General features: G+C 39.8%; 1 protein-coding gene across 1 annotated transcript in view; it reads left to right on the top strand.

Annotated features, from left to right (window-relative positions):
• The first annotated feature begins 524 nt into the window (after positions 1 to 524).
• The window catches only part of CFAP91 (cilia and flagella associated protein 91), a 34,173-nt gene continuing 17,766 nt past the window's right edge, over positions 525 to 16,931 (top strand). The window contains exons 1-10 of the mRNA XM_026103478.2: positions 525 to 711; positions 1,337 to 1,413; positions 3,602 to 3,759; positions 6,540 to 6,623; positions 8,351 to 8,407; positions 9,317 to 9,498; positions 10,213 to 10,390; positions 10,744 to 10,901; positions 11,153 to 11,335; positions 11,427 to 11,569. Of these exons, the coding sequence (XP_025959263.1) occupies positions 636 to 711; positions 1,337 to 1,413; positions 3,602 to 3,759; positions 6,540 to 6,623; positions 8,351 to 8,407; positions 9,317 to 9,498; positions 10,213 to 10,390; positions 10,744 to 10,901; positions 11,153 to 11,335; positions 11,427 to 11,569 (1,296 nt within the window). The 5' untranslated portion in view covers positions 525 to 635. The remainder of the gene's footprint in view (positions 712 to 1,336; positions 1,414 to 3,601; positions 3,760 to 6,539; positions 6,624 to 8,350; positions 8,408 to 9,316; positions 9,499 to 10,212; positions 10,391 to 10,743; positions 10,902 to 11,152; positions 11,336 to 11,426; positions 11,570 to 16,931) is intronic.

Raw genomic sequence — 16,931 nt, 5'->3', positions numbered from 1 at the left:
ATGCAAAAATGCCTGTAGCCTCTCAGTGAGGCAGACACCAAACCCAGTTGCACCATTTTATGGCAGTGGAAGTCTAAGTAGGAACCAGCAGAGCCAGAAATAAGACTATCCAGCCTTTAATCCAGCATCCCCCCACCAAGTGTAATCACCAAACCACTATTTCTTAAGCATTAGGGCAGGCTCCAGGGTAATGGGAGAAGACAGGAACAACTGGAGCGAAATCTGTCAAAAAGATTAAAAAAAGGGGGGAGGTTCAGCCCCCTCACCCCTGTTCTCAGAAAAGCAGGCCCTATCCTTAAAACACATACAAATCACTCATATGCCCGTTCCACGATACAGCCCACTACATGGGTTTTTCTTGCTTTTTGAGGCTCAGCCTCCAGGCAAGTGAGAAAAGGGCGAGGCCCACGGCCGCCCCGCCTCACAAGATGGCGAAAGCCGGCAAGGCGACGCCGCGGGCTAGGGGAGAGGGGCGCCCCCGCCTCGCGAAGTCCCTGCGCCGGGGGGCGTGGCGACCCGAGGCCCCGCCCCACAACCCTGCGGCGCGGCGCGGGCCGGCCCGTCGCCCTGGGAACGGCAGAGCGGTGCGGCGGCGCCGTGCGGGCGGCGCCGTGAGCCGCGCGGTGACCGGGGCGATGCGGGCTCCGCTCGCCGGGGGTGCCGGCAGCCGCGGCCAAATGGCTCCCGGCCGGACCTTCGACTGCCTCTACGGTACCAGGCCCGGCCGAGAGGGGCTGAGTCCTCCGCACCCCCTCCCCCATGGGTCCCTGGTGGGAGGGGGGCGCGTATTTCGGCGCGGCTGCGCTCGCCCGTTGAGGGGAGCTCGTTACCGGGGGAGGGGTTGGGTGCTGTCGGAGGGGCCGCAGGAGGGGGCAGATCCGGAGGTCAAGCGTTAAGGTTGGCGACAGTAACGAAGTGTCAGCGGTGAGGCGAGGCTTGGAACGATTAAACATCTGCAAGCGGGAGGAAAGCCAGCGCTAGTTCTTTATCCCAGAGGGAAGCATCTACTTCCACTGGTTACCGTTGCGCTGTGCCTCCTTTTTCTCTGTATCTTTTCTTCTCCGTTTTCTTTTTAAGTTGACACTGCTTTCAAAGAAAGCAGCTTTTCTTCGTGCGTGTGTGTGTCCCACAGAGCAGCGGCATTTCAGTTCTGAGGCTCGGTTGCGTGACGGTGGAGTTTCTTTAATATGGAGACATGTCATTCATTTTTTCCCCTTCCTGGTTTGGTTTATACTCTCATGGAAAGACTTTCAAAAGAGGGAAGTGAAGCCTGACTGATGTTCCATGCCAGTTTCTCCAATATGTAACTAATTCCATTTATTCACTTATATTTCAGATCCTCTGTACTCACTATCAAGTGAGAAGGACCATTCAAAAGCAAATGTCTGGGCTCAACTTGTCTGGGATAAAGTGGTAGGTGTCAGCCAAAGACAGCTCACACATGCTCCTTACATTTCTGTGTATGCATGCATGCACATGGCTAGAAACTTTGTTACAATCTCATCTCTAAGCTGCTGTCTTAAAACAAAACAAATACAAAGCAAGAGGAGCAGTTATACCTAATACAAGATTTAATATAGTGAGCGATAGTGATCACTGGCCTAGGATGATTCTGTAGCAGCAGCCTAGAAATGATCAATTTCATGCCTGTTTGCAATTCCCTAAGTTGTCTATCACTGTCTTTAATAAAATATCTTGGGATACTGATAGAAATAGCTGTTGTACGTTATTAAGATATAACAAAAGACCTGGACAATTGTTGGACTGCTGTTCAAGCAGAACTGTTAAAATATATTTCACGCAGTGCCCTCTCACTTAACTTTGGGATATGCTTAACACCGCAGCTCAGGGTAGCATACTAAAACAGTTGGAATGAACAAAGTGCTAACAGCCAAGCAGCCTGTAGCAGTTTGTAAACCCATCCAAACTCTTCAGACCAGGTTAGCACAGCTTAGCTTCCTAGCTAAGCCCTTAGTTGATGGCCCATACATAGCTCTCTACTGCTTTGGCCCCTCTGCTCTGTATCTGTCCTAGCTAGTTTTAAACTAGCTAGAACATGTCTGTGGGAGTTGCAGTCACACATTTCAAGTGCAGTGATTGATGTGTGGATAGGATGCATTTAGGTAAAATGCCAAAGAAAAGCAGACCTGGTACAACTGCACAGTGAATTGGATTTTAAACAAAGAATCCTCCTGAAACTAGCCATTTGATTGAGCCTGCAAGGCAGGTGTTCTGAACTCTGAAAATCCATTCCTCTACAGCAGGCAGAAATTTTCCAAGTAGCTTTCCAACAATAGAATCAAGAAACATTTTTTTCAAAGGATGTTTCTAGATTTCTCTTACTCAGTTATCCCAGGCTCTTTGTGTATGAATATATATTATATATATGAAAGAAATGTGTGGTTGTCTGTCTGTACGGAGACAGACACACGCAGAGCTGGTAACTTGCCTGTCATCATAGAGATCCTTGCAACATGGCTGCATAACAGCTCAGGCCAGACAAAGTAAACCTACTGTCACTAAGTTTGTGTATGTCATAGGTGTAATATTGCAGGCAGGTATGATGACAGACTCTGACTTACATAAAAATGTTATAAACATGTGAATCAGCAAGTGCATAATGTACAATACAAAACAACCTGACTTTGAATTCTTGGTCTATAGCATCATGAGAGTGGACAGGGGTTGCAGTAATTTTTGGTTGACGAGTTTTTCGAAACTCTTGAAAGTTGAATCCCCTCTCCAGAGAAAAAAAAACAAGAATGCAGTCTCATCTACAGCAAGCAGTTATTCATGATAGGTTATATAGATCTTCATAATATGACACTTCCTTGTGCTCTGATGAAGTAGTGTACTTGAAATGTCACTGTTTTCCTATGTGCATCTGAGTTAGCACCCACTGAAAGGAAGGGGCAATTCACAGTTCAGTTCTGATTTCAGACTTTTCAGGAACTCAAGCCAATATAGCTACGTCATTTACAGTTGAGTCACAGTTCTGAGGATTTATTGGCAACCGTAAATTTAGAGGTTTAAGGCATATCTGCCCCAGGGAAATTAGTGCTCAGATGGAAGGGTGTGGATTTTTAATGCGATAGCTTTGTATGTTAACTCCCATGGAAACACTTTTAGCACATGCTAGGATTGCTGTAGTATAAAATAGCGTATTTTACTCTGTAGGTGGAATATGTTACTTCACTTTTGGAGTGCACAAGATGGGAGGGAGTTTGCATAGGGTAGCATGCTGGAAATTCACATCTTATGTTACTGCACACTAACTTCCTCATGTAACAAAGTGTTAGGCCCTTAGATTTTAAGTAAAAGTTTAGACTCTGGAAAACAGCCAGAAGATATATCTGTGCATCTGCTGCTAGTCCGGTATGCTCCACATCTTGAGAAGTACCATCTAACTAGCTGACATCATTTGTGTATGCTGCCTTCTTTCCCCATCCTAAATGTACAGTCCTATAATTCACAGTAAGCTGTTCTATATACTGATCATATGCATACATGCGCTAGCACCAGCTGAAATTCTGATCTCTTTAACACCATTTGAAATCATTAAATCCGTGCCTCTCCTCTTTTGTGTCCACATGAACGTTAGGTAAAGGTACCAATTTTCAGAAGCATGTTTAGTAGTCTCATCCATTTTCCTGGATACAATCTGTGCTTGGAAGGCAAAGATCCAGTGCCTCCATTTATTGACCGAAGATGGAGAGGGAGAGCTCAGCTGCGCCTGGAAGCTCTTCAGCTGCTTGCTGTGTAAGTGTTCTATGGTTGGATAATTTAAAACAAACATACAAACAGAACCAACAAAAACCCATACACACTGAAGTGGAGATGACTGCAATTTGCTCCTACTTATATTTCCCTTGAAATTAAGAGATTGCAGCTGTTATGGAGTACAGCTGCCCATCTGTTTCTTAGAGGGTAGATGTTACACATTCCTTCATCCCTATGGTATCTGCTCTGCATCAGTTGCCAGGAAAGTGAACAGAGTTATTTCAGTCTCTCATAGAGAAGTTTTAAAGACTTTGGTTGATCCACGTGTGTTACTTCAGTGGTACCTGCTTTCTTCAGGTACTGAAGCTGCAGCTGGCTAGATTGCTGTTGCTGTTCATTCAGGTGTGCATGGGGCTTGAACTAGGGCACCACATTTTTAGTCCAGGGACTTCTTAGTTAAACTTTCTCCTGGCACCAAAATTAGCATTTCTGATTCAGCAAGTATTTAAGCACCCATTTACATGTTTTGCTGCACCATTGGTTTTTGAAGTCCTCTGTGTTGAAGACTGCAGGCATTGGCCCGACAAGTTGTTGTCAGAGTTTTTTTCTGCATTAACAAGCTAACTTTAGACCCTGGTCTTTTATTATGATGTATTGCCCTGGGATTGCCGGTAACTGAGTTTGACCATGTGCTTGATAGTGATCAAAGATGTTAAAGAGTGATACAGAGGATTTCCCACCTATTCTTGTTGAGTTTCTAAAGCATATTCTTATCATTTCCACAATCAAGAAGAGTTTTAGAAGCTTTCTTTTCTTCTGATTTTCAGCACTTCAGATTGCCACCACCACATGAAAACCTGAGTGGCTTGTTATATTGTGCCTATAGCTCTGTTACAGGAACTTATTTGACATCTGAGCTGCTTAAAAATGCATTAGCATTTCAACATGTATTTGCAAAAAGTCTTGCAGTTAACGAAAAATAAGAAATACTTCTCCTCTATTTCAACCTGCACTGTTTGACAATGTTGCCAATGTTCCCCAGCTGTCTTCTTAGTAGTTGTGTTGCTTCTGCAAGGTTATCAGGAATAAATGCTCATTTGTATCAGTGAAGTCAGCAGTTATAACTCAAGGACGTGCAAGAGGCAGGATCTGTGAAGTAAAAAGGAGCTATTTCACTGGGTTCCCATTGTGCCTATAACTATACCATGATAGGATGAACAGCTTATGCTAATAAAGTTAGATCATAAGAGTAAGTGCCCACCTGCGCTTAATGAAACACAAATCCGTCTGGATGGAGCAGCACTCTGATATGCAGAGAGTCAGCTAGTGGAACTAGCCGTTGGCTCAGTTAACTCATCTGAATTACAAACACAACTTTACAATAGTAGGTTGATTAGAGCTGAGCAAGTATCTCAGGTTACAATGCTGCATCTTGAACCCTTCCTTTCTCTTTTGTTACATGATAGGAGTAAAAGTCCTGGGAAGAGATGACTTTAAACTTACCTTGGCAATAGACTGTATGTCACAGGAGGTTAATGAAGCATCTCTCTGTGCAGTATTTGCTATAGTCGGTAGTCATACTATGGCTCCCCGAGGTCCACAGCACAGCTCACAGGGCTGTGCAGTGAGGTCTTTGAAGACAACTGATCTCAGTGTGCAATTTTCTGTTTTGATCCCGGCTGTAAAGCAACATTATGCATTGTTAACTGTATCTCTGTAAATATGCCTCTGTGTTTAAAATTAGGCAGCAGCAACCAACTTTAGTACACTGAATCCCATACATTTAAGGTCAGGATTCTTGTAAATTGTCAAAAGCAGTCTTGTGAAAAACATGACATGCAGGACTTGCCATATATACAGCTTAAGGGAATGACTTACCTTATGCTGTGACATGGGATATTTTTTCTGTTTTTAACAACTTCTGTCTCTTGTCTTTAACTACATTACAGATTGATAAGATTAAGACTGGAGTATAAAGTAGCTGTGAAAACAAATAGCAATCCTGATGCATAGCTTTCAATGAACTCAGTTCTACCCATTCTCTCACTGACTGCCTTAATAGGCTTCATGGTCTTCCAAACCTTTAAAATAAAGAAAATCCTCCAGGATGTTGTAGTGAAAAAGCCTTTAAAATAAAGAAGACCCTCCAGGATGTTGTAGTTAAAAATTTAAATTACTTTAAATTCAAGATGGGAAAAAATGAAGAAAAACTCTTGGAAAAGATGTGCTTGTTCCAGTATAATTTGTAATGCATTCACATGGTCAGCCTAAATTTTTTTCCTCTACTGGAGAATTCAAATTGAAATTGCTGGTTCTAAAATTTTCCATATTTGCTCAAAATCCCTTTAGCTATTTTTGAAAGGTAGCAAGTGGTAGTCTTCCCCTTCGTCACTACTCTTCTTCCCATGTGTTTTCTGATATGGAAAGTTTTTCACACTCTTGTGAAAATGAGCTTACTCCTCCCTACTCCCAATAAAAGCAGTTGACTTTACAAGGTCCAGCATTTACAAGTGGTTCTTTTCATGACAAGCTCATAAAAAGTTTTATTAAAGACAGCAGATGACCAGTTTTGCCCATGGACAATGTGGAATATCCATAAAGTGTAAAACTGTCTTGCTATATATAAAAGTATGAAAAAATGCAAAATACAATTGTAGAGCTGCTTGTATATGTATGGGGATTGTGGAATTTGTAATATGTATGTTTTGATTGTGCAAGTAGAGAGAGAAAAAACAAATAATAAAGCATAAGGAAAAGAAGTCATAATGGCTCTGAACATACTTCTTAAATAGTAAGGAATCCTGTATTTTGGCTTTTAGAGCTCAGCCTTCTCTTCAGATGCCTCGGATTGTGTATGAAGATCCTGAAGTTCATGGAAGGAATCGCTACAAATACTTTGGACGGTAAGGAATGAACTGATTTTGACACAGAGTTTAGAATCTTGCTTTTGTGCAGTTTAAAGAGCACCTAAATAAATGCCACACTTTTTTTTTTTTTTTTTTTTTGTGTGTGTCAGTTCCTCAATCACTGGTGTAGAAAATATAAATACTAACCAAATCTTATATCACAAGGCCTTTTTACATTCACACTATCTCAGAATTTTCAGGTAATGATCTACTGAATAATCAAAAGTAGCAGTCATTCTGCACTTAATAGTTATTTGAAGAAAGCATTGAGCTGTAGATCCTCCTACACAAAGGCAGATGCTCACCAAAGCCCTTGTAGTTCTCCGGACTCCTGAAAATGTGCCTTCCTAAGACGTAACCTTTAACTCCTGGTTTCTGCCATGGACAGGAGCAAAGATAATCCTAGATTAACCTTTCATCAATGTCTTCTACTGCAGAACTGCTCCTCTGAGAGTTCACTGCCACTCAGCACTGGACTCAAGACCCGGACCAACAGCTAACATACAAACATTCTCAACTTAGTCACATATGGTTTGAGTTACACTCACTAGTAGAGTCAGCAGACACAACTTTATTTAAGAGCATGTGCATTATGCTGTTGTCCAACATGTCCACTTCTAAATCTAAAAAAAATAAAATTTGCCAAGTTTAATAAAAAGGAATTAGTGTTCTTTATGGCAATTTTAACAAAAGAATGACAAAGATTATTTTGTCTTCTTCTGCAATTTGAAATTCATCTTTGAAGTCTCTTAGAGACTAAGGAAAATTAATAGTGAATTACAATATGCAAACTATAATAATTCATAAGAAGGAATTATTAATATGAATATGTTGTCTTCGAGCCCATATCATTTTCAAGGTACTTCAGAAATTACTACAGAGAAGGAAAGAATCAAATTAGGTGGGTCCAAAATGGCTTACCTTATAAGCTGAATGTAGGAATTCATTTCAGGATTTCAAGAAGTTATAAAAAAACCTCTCCCAAAACCTCAAACCAAAAAAAAAAGTGAACTAATTAGTGAAACCCATGCATATATAAAAATCTGTGAGCACACTCAAAACTAACCTCTTTTAATTATTGCTTTGTTTTTCAATTCCAATTTTAAGTAGAACAGGATTTTAGCAACTGCTTTGTTGTGAGTGCCAGGCACTCAAGACATTTCTCTGTCACCTACAAGAAGTGTGGAATTCCATTTCCAAACACATTAAATTATTGGTCTCTGACTGTAGCCTCTTCTGCAGCATTAGCTGTTAAGCTCAGGCCAATAAACTCATCAAGCAGTAATTCTGAAACAGTGAGACAATATAGTCTTGAGAAGTTTCCCATCTTTAATTTATGTGGTGATTTTTTAAGTCTTTAAAATAAAGAGTACACATGCAGGACTGAATGCTACTACAGAGCAGGCACAACTGTGTAACTCTAATAGGGTCCATCCCTTTTGATGGCAGCTTGCTGTTAGGTTGGCTTCATTGTAACATCAAATTGCACCCTTTGGAGGAGGACATGCACACCTTTTATGTGAAGTGACCCCTCCCCCTCATTGCTCCTTAGCTATGAAAGAATTATTTCATATACAGACACAATACTACACATGCTGGTACAGAACCTCAGTTGTGGTAAATCAGCATAACTCCACTGAAGTTACTGGACTGCAGTTTTCCTAAACCATAGGAGTATTTTATGCTCATGGCTGTTGTCTTACATCTGTGTTCTCTCTTTTCAGACCTCTCATCCCTTTTAATAAGCCGTTTCCACTAAGTGTTGCTTATGCAATGCCAAAGTAAGTAGCGAGTTCTGGAGCAGCACTGTTGTAATGGGTCTAGACAAAAAATGATTGGTTAGCTGTTTAGTTAGTGAGCAATATTTTTCATAATGAATCAATAGGAAGAACTTTTTAAGAGGTAAGGAGGACTTTTTTAACCACTGTGAATCCCTGAGGAAACAGGGGACTGCCTGGTTCAGAGTTTGCTTGCGGTAAAGTAGTGCCTTGTGGGTAAAGGATGGATCAATGTATGCCTCAAGAATGTTACAGTTAGGAGGCTTGAAATAGACTGCCAAGTGTCTCTCAATCCTAGAAGAGATACTGATACAAAGAAGGTTCTCCAATACAGCAATACTGTTGGAAATTCTTCTGATATTTTATTACAATCTCCACGATAGTTGCAATACTGTTCAATGGTACAGAGCATCCATGAGGTAGTCTAGTGTGGTTTTCACTGGGGATCAAGTTTTGAGGGGACATAAGCAGATTCAGTTCCCAGTAGAGTCAATGGAAGCTGTATGTGCTTACACAAGAATTGAACTTTGTTCAAGAGATGTGGGAAAGAAAAACATGAAAGTTAAACTAAAGCAGTCCTACTTCATCTTACACTCAGCCGTTGCTTTTCCTGCCTCAATATTAAAAGCAACACTTTACAATGTATACATAGGGAAGATTTGCATGTAACAATTTAAGAGAGCTGAGACCAGAAGATTTCTGTATTGCTTACCTAGGGAGGGAGGGAGTCAAAGGGCTCAATGTGGCCTCAGTCTGCTTTTACTAAAGATAATGGAGTTAACATCAATGGGAGCAATGTTAAGGTAAGAAAGCACATTCGAATATCCTACCTTTGACTTAATGTTTTATTTTAGTTTTTTTCTTTTTAATGAATGTGACAAATGTTCTTCCGTCTTGCATCTTTTTTTTTAGGACGGAACCCTATGTTTATTCAGCTACCAGAAATGGCAGGGTCTTTGGTCCCCAGTTACAAACTCTAGGTACACAGACAGATTACAGGGATGGTGAAGCCCAGACGGACCCTTATTCCCCTGAATATGTAGTTCTCTCTGGCTCAGTCCCTGAACTTCTGACACTTGCTACTCTCACTTGGGGTGAGTTATGAAATCAGGATACATTATTATAATAATGATAATGCTACCTTCTTTAGCAGGAGGTTCTCTTTTTTTCAGTGTCAGGTTTCAAGTCTGTTGCCAGCTTTGACAATCCTCTGTTTTCTTGTTTTGGGGTACATTATTTTTCTATTCTTAAATTAGGTATTTACCTACTTAATAACACTATTCTGGGGCCTTTCATAAGGAGTTTTGAGATCTTTCAAATAAAAAGGTCATATGTTTTACCAATACTAACTAGTAAAGGTTTTCCATTTACCTGCTGTTCTTCAGCTATTCTGAGTCAGACATTAATAAGGAAATAGTAAGAATACTGCTGTTCCAGAACAGACCTGTGATCCTCCTGTCCCAGTGTCCTGCCTTCAATAGTGATGGATACTGGACATGCTAAAGAAAATGTTGATTCTCAGAATGTATCTACTTGGAAAAGTTTTTTGTCACTTCCATCCTGCAGCAAAGGAATGAACAGCCAGTGTTAGTGTCAACTAAACAATAGCAACTGCAGGTCCTACCATCACTCATATTTTAAAATTTTACTGGCCTTGGAAGTATTTACTCCTGTCTATTGTCAATTCCATTTGTGTTTAACATATGGGCTTGTGCCCATCCAACCCTCTAGTACCTTAGTGCACTGGTGATGGATATTGGCTGGATTTACCATTCTTCTAAAGAGCTACTGTTTCTTGTCCCTGTAAGGTCGGGGGCTACCAGCAGGACTAGCTGAAGTGGAGATGGTTGAACGTGCCCGTGAAAAACGAGCCTGGGAAGCAACTCTTCCACCCTTGGACAATGCCTCACAAATTGCAAAGAGGAGGAAAATGATGGACGATATGGAGAAGAAGGAGTGGGCCTTTAGAGAACAGGAAATAGAAAAGTAGGAGTCCGATTGTACACTTTACTCCTTCTAATTATCAGCTGAATAGAAAGGGAACATGAAGGTTTGTGGGCTGGCTGGAGGGTATGAGCCTTTTATTTCTGTGAAAAATTTTTAAATGGAAATCTACTGATTTTGGGAAAGGATATTTTTGTTGAATTTAATGTAAGAGGCATAGTACTTTTCACTAGTGATAAGCTCACTTCTAAAAGAGAGAATGAAAGATTTAATGTGATATGCAGCATGAACTATTTGTAAAGTATTCAGCTGGGATGTAGGATTTGATGATGACAGTGTTGCACAGAACATTGGAGAGTACTGTAGTTCATGCCTGGCCTTTCCTTCCCTTGCAGGTTGCAGAAGGTTCAACTGGAAGTCTTAAAGAAGCTCCTATGGAGGAGAGAGGAGAAGCAGAATGAGCTGGATGTCAAGCGCTTGGATGCCCATTGGCAAAATCATCAGAAAGCTAAAGAAGAGAAAGTAAAAACAATTCAGCACGACTGTGCGCTGAGTAAGTTGGAGAACCAGGAAGGTAGAAGTATGAGTCTTAGGTTTCAGACAAGCCATTTCTATTTCCACAAGGCTGCAATCTTGATTCAAGATGAAACAGCTGGCATCCACAGTATAGATATGCATAGCCAGCATTTGTTCTGATCAAACAGGTCAGGTTTTACAACAAAAGCCTTTGTGTATTTCCTAAGATGAGGCTTTTTTAGAATGACTTGTTTGAAGAACCTTCTCACATTTGTATTTCATTTTCAGTGGTCAGAAAACTGATAGCTAAGAAGAGGAATGTGAGAGGGAAGCTGGAGAGACGAGATATCATCAAAGACTATGCTGACTTTGCATCACAAACATTTGCTCCTTTGTCTAGAATTGGTTATTTCCCAGACAACCATTCTGAACGCTATGTGGTAAAAAACTACTATCTCAACACCTTTGCAGGTGAAGCATTTTGAAAGATATGAGATATTTATGTTAACAAAACTCTGAATTTCTCTCTCTACCACTCCGTTACATACTCTGTGTTTCTTAGGATTGTGTCAACTGGAAGCATCTCTCCCAGATTCTGTCACCCAGGTCCAGATTAAAGCTCCAAAACCTAAATGCACTACCACTAAGACTGGATTTATTAAAAGATCTGCAAGGCTAGAGGCAGAGTTGGCACAAGTTCACCAGGTATGGAGCTGCAGCCAGCAGCACATCAGTTCCTCTTAGGTTTGAACTGCTCAGGAATGCTTTTAAGAAAACATAAATGTGAACTTTCTTGCAGTTTTCTGTGTTAAAGTCATATTTTCTGTATGACAACTTCAAGTAGAGAATATATGAGACATTCAAACTGTTGTAGGCATGACCAGTACTGCTCTGGAGCTCAGTCTGTCAGTATTCTCACTCTCTAACATCTGCGTTCTGCTCTGGCCCTATGGAAAATGAGGATAGCTGCTTGTCTCCCTATGAATCAGATGTTTGAATTGTAACATGCTGTATCAGTTAGAAATTCTCTCCTTCCCTTTGCTCACTCTCTCTTCTCCCTTCCTTATGTAATGCGTGTATGACAAGCTGCGTGGTTACACTGTCAAATCACTATTAATTAAATAAACCAAATCTGGATCCATATTCTAAAAATTCTGTACATTTTAAAAATGTACATTCTAAGAACATATTGTAAAAATACTTACAGCAAAGCATGATTAAAATGGCACCACTCATCAAATTAGGTCAGAACAGTGGATGCACATCGTTGTTGTTCCCTAACAGCAGCATCTGATTTGGAAACGGTATAATGATTTTTGCATACCTTAATTTATCACAACTGTTCATGCAGATGAGGTGCCCATACATGCAGTTAGCCACTGAGGAAAGAAGTGCCTCGTTTGCATCTACAATCACAGTATTTGTAAATTACATGTACTTTTAAGCATGCTACTTGTGATGCTGTTGATGGTTGTCTTTTTCAAAATCAGGCCTATTATTGCTGGCTGAAATATCGCTAAAAATATTTAATATTTCATTTATAAAGCTTGGCAGCTTTCACTTATGCTCTCTTTAGTGAAGAAATATTTCATACTTGGAAATTATGTGTATAGCTTTCTTGTTTTAGTGTAATTTAATAATACTCTCTCTATTCACACACTAACTTTCTACTAATGAATTTTAAATTGAAATCTTGTCCTGAAAGAACAATATCATCTCAGACTTAAATTCCACTGGATCCTGTAAAAGGTGAAGTATTGCATCTGATTGTTATTCAGAAGGAAATTTTTTAAAGAAAAAACTTCAGTGCTGCAGGAAGTGTTCAAGAACTATTGACATTAGTTCACTACAGACTTGGAGAAGAAGACACAGCACTATTGAAGGGCTTCAAGTTTTGGTTGTTTTTTGTATAAAATCAAAGTAGTGACTGTATATAATCATGATCAGAACACTTGTGGCAGTTCTTATAGGCAGCAGAAAGTTAGCCTGAGCTTTCAGGGCTGAATTACCATTACAACAATTGCATTCTGCCTGTTCAAAATACTTGCCATGGTTTGTGAGACTACAGTAGAGGGTCTAAACTCTAGTCACTGGTAAGAAGTAGGACCTAGTGCTGGCTGCTCACATAATGTTTCCTCCAAGAGAAACTGATAGCCAAAGGGAAGACGGAATGCAGAACAAAAGCAGACAATACTACGTTTTTTCTTCTATAATAGATGGCTAGGGCTACATTGATTTATACCAACAAAGGGCCTCATATAATTAAGCCTCCTTTACCCTCCACGTAAAAGTCAAAATGTATATTCTTTTAAAATCACAAAACATTTCCTTTGCAGGGATTGCTGATAAATCTGTTATGCCAAGTTTAACCGCTATTTTTAGATACTGAGATGTAGAAACCAGACTCCTCAGTCCAGATAAGCTGAAAGTTGTGACACTGCTAAAGACCCAGATTGCCTCAGCTACAGTAAGGTTTTAATAAACCTTCTGTTCAGAGCAACAAGAAAAAAAAAATCAACTTACCGGATTTCAGGCATTACTGCTCTAATTAGCCCTTGGGTTCTGCAGTGATATTATGGGTCACTTCTCCCATCAGCGTCTTTTGCTGCTTAAGTTTGGTGGCTATAGCACCCTTTGGCTTAGCAGGGCCCCTCCAGCAGGTCTACCTCATAAGCTATGGGAGTTGTTGGAAGTGGGCAGTGAAGGGAGCAGAGTACTTGAGTTAACAGAATTTAGTACTTGAAAGTACAGCTGTCTGACCAGTTGGCATTAGCAGCCCTGATCCTGCCAACAGCTTCCTCTGGTACACAAAGTATGAAAGAAGTTTAAAGCAGGCAATCATAGATCGTCTCGGAATGGCACTGTATTGCTTTGCATTGTTTCTATAGTGGAGCAGCTGGACCAGTTTTCTCTTCAAAAGCCTCTTTTTAGTCCTGCTCTAGCACTCTCTTAATCTAGAAATTTTCTCCCATCATCCTAGAAATATAGCAGAACTCTAGAAAATTCAGAGTGTACACTGTGATCTAGCTCTGGAGTGAGTTTCTTCCATTTCCTGCTGTTAATCTGAGGTGGCTGGAGGTGGCAAAGAGAAGAGAAATGCTAGATTTTGGCTTCAGAAGAAATTACTTTTAATCAAGGAAATTTCCAAGGCTTGCTTTTCCGGCCAAACAAATGGCAAGATGGATTAGTCCTCCTCATTGTGTTCCTCTTGTTTTGCCATACTGGAGGTTTTCTTAAGGTTAGGGCTGCAAAGAGAGACAAGAGAATATCAAGGGAACTACAGAAAGGATCATTGTCCTATTAAGAATAAAATTATCTTCCTCTAGACTTGAAACTAATCCCAAAAGAAGTGATTTTATCCTGAAACCTTTTGCAAGAATAGTATGTATACTCAGTGTTCTTCAAATAATTCTCTAAAACAGGACAACATTAGAGAAATAGAAGTGACCCAGGATTTACAGAAGAAACAATGAGCTGTATCTTAAACCAGGTCTGTAAAAGGACAAAAAAACCCCAGTTCCTAGACAGAGGAGATGCTGGTGCTTTAAGGAACATAAGTAAGTGAGCCATTACATAAATAAATCTTACTTGAAACTCCAAGGAATTCATTTAGTTCAAAAAGAGATAGCATGCTGATACAGCTAATTACTATAGGAAAAAAATGCAAGTAGATACCTGAATACACCAAGGAACAGAGAAGATACTAGAGGAAATCCCACTTTAAAACAATGCATGACTTCAGGCTGACCCTGTATACTCTGGTGATCCAAAGGGGGTTAAGTGTCAGGCAGTTTCAAAGTGCTGGATCAGGATAACACCAGAACGACTCTTTCACCTCAGAATTAAGCGCAACCCTCATCATGTCTGTTTTCCTTTATCTTGTTCTTGGAAGGAGGTGGAGAAGTAAGAGGAACAAGAATATCTGTGGAGAAAATCTGTGCCAACTTCAAAGAGCAGGAAAACCTTCATCAAGAACTGATCTCCAACACACTGTTAGTTGGCTCATGCTCAGACAAGCTTTAAGACCTATTATGTCACTCCTAATCAGCCAAGATACAGCAGCCCTGATGCATTGCTAAGTAGGTACTCAGGCTGTCCTTGATTATCTCACCTTCTTTATTCATGCACAAAAAGGAAGAAAGAGAAACATGACTATATACACAAGTGCTACACATGAAAATGTGTATGGTGTTTTGGGAAAAAGAGAAGATTAAAGAGTAGATAAGGAAAAAACCAAAGCATGATTTCTCTGAAGGGAGAGTTGGTTCCCAAGTGACTGTCCTGTCAAGACTTCTGCTTCTATCAGAAGCCAGAAAAAAGAAGCTAAAGGGTATGGCCAAAAGCAAGAATGTCATTTACTGTTCACAGCATTCACCAGGAAAATGAAAAGGAGATGGAAGATCTAGTTAGTCCTTCACTGTCCACTCCAATCAGATTGTGCCATGACAAAAAAGAAGACTACATGAAAAAAGTAAAATTATGTAGCCTATTCCAGAAAAAATAGTGTGCAATATGTAGCTGGTGCCATTTAAAGTATGTTGTTCAGAAATTTAGTACATATTTATTTTTCTCTATATATATATTTTTTAAGTTTTAAGAAAGTATTGCACAGAGATTCTTCAGTCCCGGTTTCTATTTGGAAAAATGGCAACTTATTAAGTTAGGCAGAACCAGTTAATGCAAGAACTGTACTTCCTCTAGTTGAGCTGTTACATTAAAATCTTAAAATAACCTAAAACTTCAGGCTGGACAAAGCAATAGTAACCACTCCTGACTTAGTAAAGATAGAAAAGCAGGCACTAGATTCTGCTGATGTGCCAACATAAAACTCCTTCCAGGAACTGCAGTATTTCTCAGATCTACATTAATAAGTATTCCCTCTTGTCAGAAGTGCTCATAGATTTTTCTGTCTTTAAAAGTTGTCATTCTGGTTGCATTTTGTTATTTTGATTATCATGAAATATTTTTGGAGGAAAACTCTTACGAATGCAACATTGTGCTAATGAAAATAGGAATCATTGCTTTCAAAATAAACACAATTACAAGGGCTTTTTTCTTTCAAAGTTTTCCCCCATCATACAAAAAACCTTACAAATCATACCAAGTGCTGTTATAATCTTCATGCCAGAGAGCTCTAAGGTGATCAAATACAAGAAGCAGTTGAGAAAATCTCTAACTTTGTTGAGCTATAAGCATTTCACATGGTTTATAAGCACTTTATAGGCTTTGATTTTTGTATTACTAAACCGGTCCATTTCAGAAGTTTTCAACAATAAAGTGTTTTTCCCCCTCCACCTAAAACTCTCTCTTTCCTTTTTCAGAGCCATTAATTATCCTTTCCTGAAAGGTCAGATCCAACATGCAAGAAGAGTTTTATACAGTGGCCATAGGAGTTTCAAAACTTCATAAATTTTACAGTTAAATTTTGTGCAAGTCTTTTCCTTGGTACTGGAGAGAGGCAATTCAACATGGGATTTTTTTTCTTAAGTTTCTCTCTTATTTCCCTCCCTGGTGACATACTGTTTTGAATATCTGTAACAATGCTGCACACCTTCCCGTAATTAAAAATAAATAAATAAATAAATAAATAAATAAAGTACACCTTACCTTGCTGAAATACATCTGTTTTTCCTATATTAAAGACTACAGATCCAACCCATGCAGCAGCAGGTTTATACTTTTGAAGGTGATTTAAACTTATATGCTCTACTCCCTTTTCTTTGTAAGCTGTATTGAGATGTCCTACAGTAGATAGACATTGCTGTGCAGTAGAAACTGATTATTTGAATATCTTTTTGTAACCAGCTTGCAATGGGAAGTTGGCAGGACGTTGGCTCTCTAAAAGCAGGCTGGAGTATTGGTGGCATTGCCTCTCCTAGCCTGCTTTGACTGACAGATTTGGTGGCTGCCATGAAACAGCTGCAAGGAGGAAAAAAATAACCTCACTTTAATGGACTTGTAGATTTTCCTGGTAGATGGAAGTTCTCTGGCAAGTTAGTTTCCCCTTAATCCATATGTACAGTTGATGTCAGTGCCATTGAGATGTTAGGCAGTTGCAAATGAGAAG

Source organism: Dromaius novaehollandiae, chromosome 1 (assembly GCF_036370855.1).
Source record: "Dromaius novaehollandiae isolate bDroNov1 chromosome 1, bDroNov1.hap1, whole genome shotgun sequence".
NCBI classification, from domain to species: domain Eukaryota; kingdom Metazoa; phylum Chordata; class Aves; order Casuariiformes; family Dromaiidae; genus Dromaius; species Dromaius novaehollandiae.
Note: the sequence above shows the minus strand (reverse complement) of the source record. Positions and strands in the feature narration are given on the sequence as shown.